Genomic DNA, 9,510 nt, shown 5'->3' on the forward strand with positions numbered 1-9,510 from the left:
ATTTTTTTCAGTTAGACTCTTCAATGCTGTGAATACTTTCAAATAGTCTTTTAATGTTAATTAATATTTATTATGATGTAAACATGGAATTTTGGCAAGTAAGGAAAGAGAATGATCATAATGTAAGAGTGAAAAGTGAGAAAAAATGTATTTTACTTTGAAAAATACTGTACCAGTACTTTTTATCCTCAGATTCTTCCTCTTCTTTTGCCAAGTGCCTGCACATTTCTTGCACATTTACACTGCAGTCAAAATTTAATTTAAATGCAATATCCTAGTCAATCAACACCTGCTGATAAAATAGCTGTGCAGTCCATACACTTTTCACCAAACATGTACACCACTCATGTATTTTTTTCTCATGTCTTCAAATCACCATTTTAAATATATCATATGTCATTGCATATGTAGGATATCTAGTTACCATGCAGTTTTTGAAATTTTGTTGATGTACTTATTTTTTAATGTAGTTTTTAACACAATGATGTAGGTAATAATGTATTGCTATGCTAGACTTATCCCAAGGTGAGAGCTCAAATGGGGCCTTTGTTCCTATCTGGTATTTAGACAAACACATTTGTTATAGGTACTGAAAAACAAATGATCACCACTGTGAATTTTTATTTCACCTAAGGAAAAAAATGTTTCATTCAATTTATGAAGAAATATAAGACAGTATGCTGAAAACTTCAGATATACCATGACTAGTTTTAAATTATTGATTACAAGAGGCTGAAGAGAGTAAATAAGTTTTCCAGCAATTTTGGTGTTAGAGTTTGCAGCATTTATGAGACATGTCTGGCAAATGTAGGGCATGTCTGTGTGTGGTGTTTGCATAGCTGTGTGTACAGATCCACCTAGTGGAAGTACAGCAGAAACACAAGGACATTTTTTTTACCTGCTAGCATTTCTCTCCCAGATTGCATTAGATAAGCAAGTTAAGGTGCCCTTCTGCTAGCAAAAGTTTGTGTCTGGGTTTGATTGACATTTCAGGAGCAGCTGCAAAGTGCAGCATCTTTCATATCCCTCATGGCATATGTATACCGATAGAGCTCAGTGGACCTTCAACTGGCATAATTGTGTCTGGCAAGAATAAGACATTAACTTGGTTTCTACCATTTGCAATTTAAAGTAAATTACATTCAGAATGCACAGTCTGAAATATGTTTTCACATCTATCTTCTTTCTACAGGAATGAGCTGGAACGCCAGTTTCTTGAGCTGTTGCAGTTCAATATTAATGTCCCTTCCAGTGTTTATGCCAAGTATTATTTTGATTTGCGTTCCCTGGCAGAAGCGAATAACCTGAGTTTTCCTTTGGAGCCCCTCAGCAGGGACAGGGCATATAAACTTGAGGTGAGACAATTTCTTTTTACATTGCTCAGAGTTGAATTTATATGGGAGATTTAGAATTTTTGCATTGTTCCTCCTTTCTCCAATCTCTCCCCAGATATTCCCATCAGATGTTAGAATATCATGTGCCCTGATTTCCATATCTGGGTTTTTTGTGCATTAGATATTCATGAATGTGTGGACAGCTTTTTTACTTGATTTGCTTCATACTTTTTCTTGCTTTCAATTTCTTTTTCAGTTCCAGTTGTCTGAATTTGCCTTGTGAATATACCCATAGTTTTACAATGACTCTGTTCACAGTTTGGTTTTCTGTGTTCTGTTTGGTTTCTTGAAACTGATTATCCACCTTAAAGGACAGAATATTAACCAGGATTGCTGAAAACAACTGTTCTATGTACTTATTATCTGTTGCTGTTCCACTTCACATGAATCCAAGTCTCCTCTCTTCCCTGGTGTTTTTGGCAGTAATGGGAGAACAGAAATGGGCACACATCTTTAGTGAATAAATCTTGAATGCTTATGAGACCTGAATATAGCATGTGCAGAAAGCACTTTACTGGATGGTTTGGGCCTGTGAAATGCAGGGCACTAGGAATTCCCACAGGAATTTAAAATCATCATTTGTGAGCTCTTTGCAAGGCAGGAATCTTTTCTCCTGAGCTTTTCTGATACAAAGTTTTTCAAATAAGGAGATTATTGCATGCATTTTCTTACTAATTTTGAAATTTTTCATAAGATGCTGACTGCTTTTAACAACATACACTTTACAATTATGTGATAGCTTTGCACTGGAGGTTGTTTACCTGTGGTTTAGAATGAGCTTTGCATGGTCTGAAGCTGCTAATGCTCCTGTAAAACAGGCAGGCAGAACTACACACGTTTTTGTGGTGGGAAATAGTGCGTGGGAAGATTAATTGACTTGTTTGTGACTGTAATGGGAACAGAAAGTGGTGGAGAAAGAATCAAAGCAGATTTCATTAAAGTTGTATTTCTCATTCTTTCTGATGATTCTTTCTAAATTTTGCAGATAACTCTAATGAGAGTGTAAGTTAAATCTGTGTATGGAGCGTGATGTAACTTTGCATCGGGTTTTGTTTCTATTGAAGAGAATTTTAAAGAAAGAAAATTCATTAGGATTGTATTCTTAAATGCAATGAGGTAGTTTACTTAGTTATTAGATGGTGGGTCTTGATAGTAAGTGCTGTTATATATATTTAAATTCAGTGAATTACTTTTTAAAGATGATGTAGTGTGCAGTATTTCCTGTATCACACACAATGTACAGCAGTGGGTTACAAATGAAGGTAACGGTCATAGCTCCTAAACCCTTAGAAAATAGGGAGTGACTGTAAATACCCAGAGAATACTGATGGTACTGATGGTTCTTCTGTACTAACTAAAAAGAAGGCATATTTTTTAAAAAAATAGATTATTTTTTTAAAAATAAATCCATAATGTTAAAAATTTTCCCATGTTGGGGATGTGTCATGCTGCTAGCAGAAGTTGGCAGTAAGGTAACCCTGCTAGCCAAAGATGATGTCTTCAGGGAAGTGGAGGAGTATCAGCTGTGAAGCCAACTTAGTCTACCAGCTCCTGGCCTCTGTTTGGCAGCCAGAAGGAAGGGGACATCATGGGAGCTGCTTTGTTCCCTGGCAGTACTTGGCTGTCATTATGTGCCCATGAATCTAGTTGATAGCATAATGTATAGCTTAGTTCCTTGAGCAGTTAAGCATTTTACTTGCCAAGGGTTATCAAAATGCATTTTCAGCACTTCCCTAGGTCTATCCCTAGTCTGTCATGTTCAGCCCAGACTTCTCTTTTTTTAAAACAGTTTTCTGGATTGTCAAATGGAGTAGATGTGGTAGCAAATAGATTATGGTATTTATGATACTGAGAGAAGAGCTGCAGTCTGTGACGACAGGCAGTCGACTTAGCGAATGCACACACACAGTGGAAGGGTTTGCTTTGTCTGGTAAACTGAAAGGACCTTGCTCAGTCCTAAGAATTAAAACAACTCATTTATTGGCATTTGAATTCACAGCAAGTCTTCCACAGAGAAATGGTTATAACACGCTTTTTCTACTTTTTTGTTTTCAAGCTATTTTATATATCTAAAGCAGGAGTATTAGGTCTGGCATGGCAAAATCTGCATTGCTATTTCTGCAAATACGAGGTTGATACACCTTTGATTAAAAAAAACAAATAAAAAGGAAGACCAAGGGCAAGCCCTATAAATACTGTTCCTCATCAAATGGAAATGCTGGGATTTCCATTTGTTCCAGCAGCTTAAAGGTGCTATAAGAGGTTATAGTACTTTGTAAAAATTACATTGTTTTCTGGAGTCAATGTTTTTCCTTATTTGATGTTCCCACAATTGACGTTTAGGCAGCTTTGTCTTTTAGATGACTAAATAAAGGTAATTTTTTTTACTTTTCATCAGCCTGTGGCCTAAAAGTGTCCTGATTTTGTTATACCGGTACACCTAGTAGCCAGAAACCATTTTCATGACCACCCTGCATTTTTTTTTTCCATTGTGTGGAATCATTCAAGTAAAAAACGGCAACTAACCTTTCATTAGATCATCCAGTCTGTCCACCTGCCAATGCTGTTTGTTCCAACCAGCATATGTTCTAGTGTGTTTTGCCCTTCCTTTTAATTACATCAAATGTCAAGGCTTTCTTTGCTTCTCATGAGAACTATTTTCTAATATGGGAGATTTTTCTGCCAAGAAGGTTGTTGGGTATCCAACCTTAATCTACTATTTTGTAATTTCCTACTCTTTCACCTGGCTATTCTCCTGTTTACTGAACTAAATATGAGTCAGATTCTGCATTTTGGGGTAAGTCTACAAAATGTGCCCACTGTATTTCTGCTTGTGATCTTCAAGGCTAGATTTTGTAAGATTTCATTAGTGCACTCCCAGTTTAACTGACTGTGCCTTGTCTGAGTTTTCTATTGTTAGGATAGTGCTCGGGCACATAGTTAAAATCTTTTCAACTACGTGCCATGTTTTCTTGACCCTAAAAAGGTACAGTCCCACAGATCAAACAGATAAAAAAGAGGGGGAAAATATGTACATTACAAGTAGAGAAGTGTTTTTATATCCCTCCAGCTGCCTGCTATCGCAGTGATAGATTGCAATCTCCTGTGTTTGGTATGTGCAGAACCCTTTTAGCTAAGAAGCTAGGGAAGAGCAAAACTCCCTTGCTCTTTTATTAGGAGTTTCCCAATTGTCCTTCATTTCATTCTCCATAAATTAAGGAGAACCCCCGTCATGACAATTTCTAGTTGTTCAAGTGATACATATATATTATTTATTTTCCTTTACGTTATCCTTTATATATAATCCTTGCAGACTTGGTGGTCTTTACCTCTGCTAGGTTCTCTCTGGTTTGTCCATTTTTTCCACAAGATTGAGTAGTGTTGCTGTTTTTAAGAATGTTTTGATTTCATATGAGAAATGGTCCCTTGCAACTGTCAAAACCAGAAACATCAGATGACAGAAAGGTGTTTATAAGCTATTTGGATTTATTTTAACTGAAGGATAATAATAAATATTTATTATTTTCTGCTTTTGTTTTGTTACCCCATATATTACACTAAAGTTGACTAACTAACTTGCCAAATGGGCTCCAAATGTCAATTTTGTAAATTTTTTGCAATTGAAGAGGCATCTTTAGATATAGCGTTACTTTTAACAGTCCGTATGATTAATCACCAGAGATGAGATGCCAAATATTAAGTGCCACTTAGAAGCAAAATTTCATTTTTCTGACCACGTGCCAGAATAGAAATTTTCCTGTGAAACGGGCATTTTTAAGTGATTACTTTCTCTCACTGTTTGAAGGAAGCTGAAAGAAGCTGAGCTCCACCTCAATAAACCTGTTTGCCAATCCATGCCAAGGCATCATCATTTCATGATTAAATGCTTTTATCTATTGGATTTTAAATCTGATTTAATTACATTGAACTTTCTTAATCCATTGAGTTCCTTGTTAAATTAAATAAAATGTTATTAAGCAGGTTTAAGTGAGATATGGTCTACAAAGCAATAGAATATTTATTTTATTCTAATGTTCTCTTCATATGCACCAAGAAAGAAAACTGTATTCAAGAGTTGTCTTAAAAAAAGGAAATTCCATTTCCAACTAAAAAGTAATAACTGGTTTCTTGGTGGTTTTGTGTTGTTTTAGTTTTATTTTAATTGAACCACATTTTATGGCTGTTTTGACCAAAGCATTAGGTGAACTTGCTCTCAGATGTATGGGTTGTGTGCTTCTGTCATACCTGTCGCAGGTCTTTGCAGGACTATTAAAACTAAAGGTCTCTTCACTGCTGCAACTTCCTGTACTGTAGAAGTAAATATTAAGAGAGAGAATGATGAGCAGTGGAGTTAGACTGTTTGTTTGTAGTCACCTTGTTTTATAATCAAACACTCGGTAGTAGTTTTGCTTGTATAGTACTCTTTATTAAACATCCTATCTTAAGATACCACTTGAAAGCGTTCCTGAGTAAATAAAAATACTGGTTTAGTTCACAGTAGTTTTTAATTTGACCTTGAGTACTCCTTGCAGTGAACTTTCTCTGCAGTTCTGCATATTTGATCATCAGACTTAACATCCCTGCTGATGCCAACCATAGCCTGTCCCAACCATATGAACTCTAACAAACATGCTGGTTTAGGGCATGGTATATTTGTGTGTATGAGGGCTACAATAAATATTTGGTTTAAACTTGGCTAAAAACAGTAGAGGAAACATAAACCCTGAACTCCAGTGTACTATGATAGGAGATGACATTTGAATAACGTTTGTCTCTTTCTTGAGAAGGTTTTTAGCTTTTCTGTGTATTTGAATGCAAATTAAATTACTCTAAATACGAGTTACATTTCCCACTGGCACCATATAAGCCTGATCACATGATCACCATCTCCCTCCAAAAGGCAAGTAAACATCAGCTTTGGAAGCAAAGCAGGGCAGGTGTTCTTCCAGACCATATATCAGTAGAGAAAAATATAATTACTACAAGATTTTTTGGGAAGTGAAAAAATTAAGACCCATCTTCTTGATACCATCTCCAAATAAGCTTGCAATTTCTATAGATTTTTTTTAAGTTTTCCACAATTTTTCACCAATGAAGGGCTACGTAAGACTTGCCATATAGCAGTGGGTAAGATTTGGCAGCTACTTCAATGCGATTTGTGATGGTTAAGCTGTGGAGAAAAGGCTTGGAATGTGCTCCCTCAGGCCTTCCAAAGTGGCTGTGGTGGCAACCACAATGTGCTTCTTTCTTTTAAGATTAATGAAATAAGCAAGGATTTGGGGAGAGGCTCTTCACATGTTTTGCTCAGTGAAGTGATTTGCTGTAGTTCTACCTGTATGCAGAAGTCTGCATTTATTTTGTTTTACTTGTACAGATGTGGTCAATGCAATTGAGGTTTTTCCATTCATTTGTCTTACAGGCCATTTCCCGCTTGTGTGAAGATAAATATAAGGACTTCAGGAAAGCCGCAAAGAAACGGTCAGTCAGTGCTGACAATCTGACTGTGGTTAGATGGTCCCCTGCTATTATCTCCTAACAGAGGAGGCTGGAATACTCCTACGGACGTACTGTTTCATCCATCCATTTTTTGGGGCTGGGCTGGGGGTGGGGGGCTAAAGAAAAAAGACTTCTGATTTTTTTTATTTTTAAATCTGTCAAGCTGCCTTTACAGTGCCTCCCCATTGTGTAGCACACGAGTGAAATACCTAGTGGAAGGAGAAATGGAGAGATCAGTGTTTGGGAGAGAGGATGGGCAACGATTTTTTTCTCACTTTGGCTAACAGCTTTACACTTCTTATGAGGAAACAGCAAATCAGGTGCTTGGAAGAAGAAACAAAAAAAAATGAAGTAGAGGCAGAAAAATATTTAAGAACTGTGCCATTTTCTAATATGCTGTAGTCATGAAGAGAAATGGCAGCATGAAAACAAACCATGTAGTCAGATAACTGTGCACAAGAGGAATGAAGTTGGGAGGGTTCTATCCTGAAGGTTTCTCTTTATGTCTTTTTTCATTTGGTTTTGGTTTTTTTGCATTCCTCATTGCTGCTTCCCAGGATAAATTCTTCCCCTTGCACAGCAGCAAATATAAAGTCTGTATTTACAGTAGCACAAGCCCCTGAATAAATAGCATTGGGTTTTTTCACTGCACTTTTCTCTGTAAGCTGTCTTATTAGCATTATTCTTTATAATTATTATGCATATGTTATATTTCTTGTATGCCTTTTATTGTATTTCAAAAAGGAGAACTTGACCATAGTGCTGAACCAAAAGTGTGTACAGGGATCAGAAGATCTTCATAATTTCATGATGTGTTTTATTTATAGTATACTTGGGTGTGTGTGCCTTCCTGAGTTCTTGGAATCATTTATTTTTCCTTACTATAAAGATACAGTTATTAAAGTATTCAGATGATGATGATAAGACTTGGGCCAAATCTCTGAAATTTGCAACAGATCTTGTGATCCTTTTTGCAAGTTTTCATAGCATCAGAAGTTTAGCAGAATTCATTTTGTGGGATAGTTTTTTTTGTGTGTGGCCTGACAAATTCATTCCTTCACCTCCAGGTCCATTGTTGCAAGCAATATTCTCAGTGTTTATATGTTTACTTTAAATCAAAGTGAATCTGTTTGTATAAAATAAAAAATAATAAAAAAATTGTTCCAGTGAGAAGGCCTGTAGAAGAGAAGAATGGAAACCTTAAAAAAGTATTTGTCACAAGTAGATTTGATTTTCAAGATAAAATACAAACCCTCATGTTTTTCAGCATAGGTGCTTATAGAAATTAAAAGTAACCAAACTGTGAACGTAATTTTCAACACTGATTAATATAAAGCTCTTTGTTGTTGTTACTAGTTCCCTCTTACTGTGACTGTTGCCCTCTTGGAATTTGTAAGAACCTTTTATACAAAATAACTTGTCATTATAAACATATTTGCTTTATAATGCCCCAGGGTGATATTTTTTCCCCATTTTTTTGCACACTTTACAGAGATGTAGCTGAAAAGTCTCAGTTCCCTGAAATCCTTCCTTTGTGACTATCACTGCAATGAATAGCAACAGACACCCCTGATTTATGCACTATTGTGGTAAACCATAAAGATTCCATATTTGTTTTATTAAGCCCTATGGGCTTGTAGCAAACCTGAGGGCCCCCAGATGCACACTTGATTTCCAGTGCAGTGCTAATCCCTGCCTCCAGGCGGAGAGGCCCTGACAGGATTGAAGTAGTACTACCAAACAGTTTTTTGTTAACTTTCTAATGTGATTTGTGTAGTTGGAGACATGAAGGTTTTGTCCATAAATTCTCCTGATGTCCTTTGGGCCTTTAAAATAATCTGATTCTCATCACTTCTTGCTGTGCCATTGCATCAGAACTGTGAGTATCTCAAGTTCATTTTTCCCATGAACATGGAATGTAAGGAAACTATAACAATACAAATGCAAATCACAGCATTTGAAACCTCTTTACAGATGGTATCAAAAGGAACATTTTCAGAGCATTTGAAATCCATCCTTTATAAGCATAAATTTAGACTTTACAAATATGTAAAATATTTTGATTTATCAACACTTTGCTAAACTTTTCCATTTGACTTGGTATCAGGAATATCGGTTTTATCCATTTCTGGGTGATAGAGGTATGAACTTTGGATTATGTAAAGATCTCAATGCATCTACTATAATTTTTGTGAAGTTTATTAAACTACTCTAAAGATTGTATAGTCTATTTATTGTATGTATGTACATACAGTCTGATACTTTAAAAAGTGGATTCCGTAAAACCTGGCTCAGTCTTGTTTAGACTATTGAATATCGTTTTAGCCTTGTGCACTGGACTCTACCTCTGTATAGGAGAATTTTCCATATTCTTAATTAGTATTGATTCTGTGATTAACTTGGTTATGTTTCTTGCACTAAGAATTAAAAAAAAAAAATCTGCTCTAAGTGTGGATTTTTTCTTTAGTTTGAGTTTTGCCATATGAATCCTCCCCATTTAGATGGATGTTTCTTTCCCTCATGCTTATAGAATAATTATTTGTTTTTTCTTCTGGTTTGTTCCACAGTTGCCAAAAAAATACAGTACCTGTCAGTAAAAATTACCTAGTGTCTTTTGTTT

General features: G+C 35.9%; 1 protein-coding gene across 1 annotated transcript in view; it reads left to right on the top strand.

Annotated features, from left to right (window-relative positions):
- Positions 1-6,999, top strand: part of CCNY (cyclin Y) — a 128,713-nt gene extending 121,714 nt beyond the window's left edge. The window contains exons 10-11 of the mRNA XM_010006990.1: positions 1,193-1,355; positions 6,814-6,999. Coding sequence (XP_010005292.1) covers positions 1,193-1,355; positions 6,814-6,930 — 280 coding nt within the window. The 3' untranslated portion in view covers positions 6,931-6,999. The remainder of the gene's footprint in view (positions 1-1,192; positions 1,356-6,813) is intronic.
- The last annotated feature ends 2,511 nt before the right edge of the window (positions 7,000-9,510 follow it).

The sequence above is a fragment of the Chaetura pelagica genome, unplaced genomic scaffold (genome assembly GCF_000747805.2).
Source record: "Chaetura pelagica isolate M959 unplaced genomic scaffold, ChaPel_1.0 scaffold17, whole genome shotgun sequence".
In the NCBI taxonomy this organism is placed as follows: Eukaryota; Metazoa; Chordata; class Aves; order Apodiformes; family Apodidae; genus Chaetura; species Chaetura pelagica.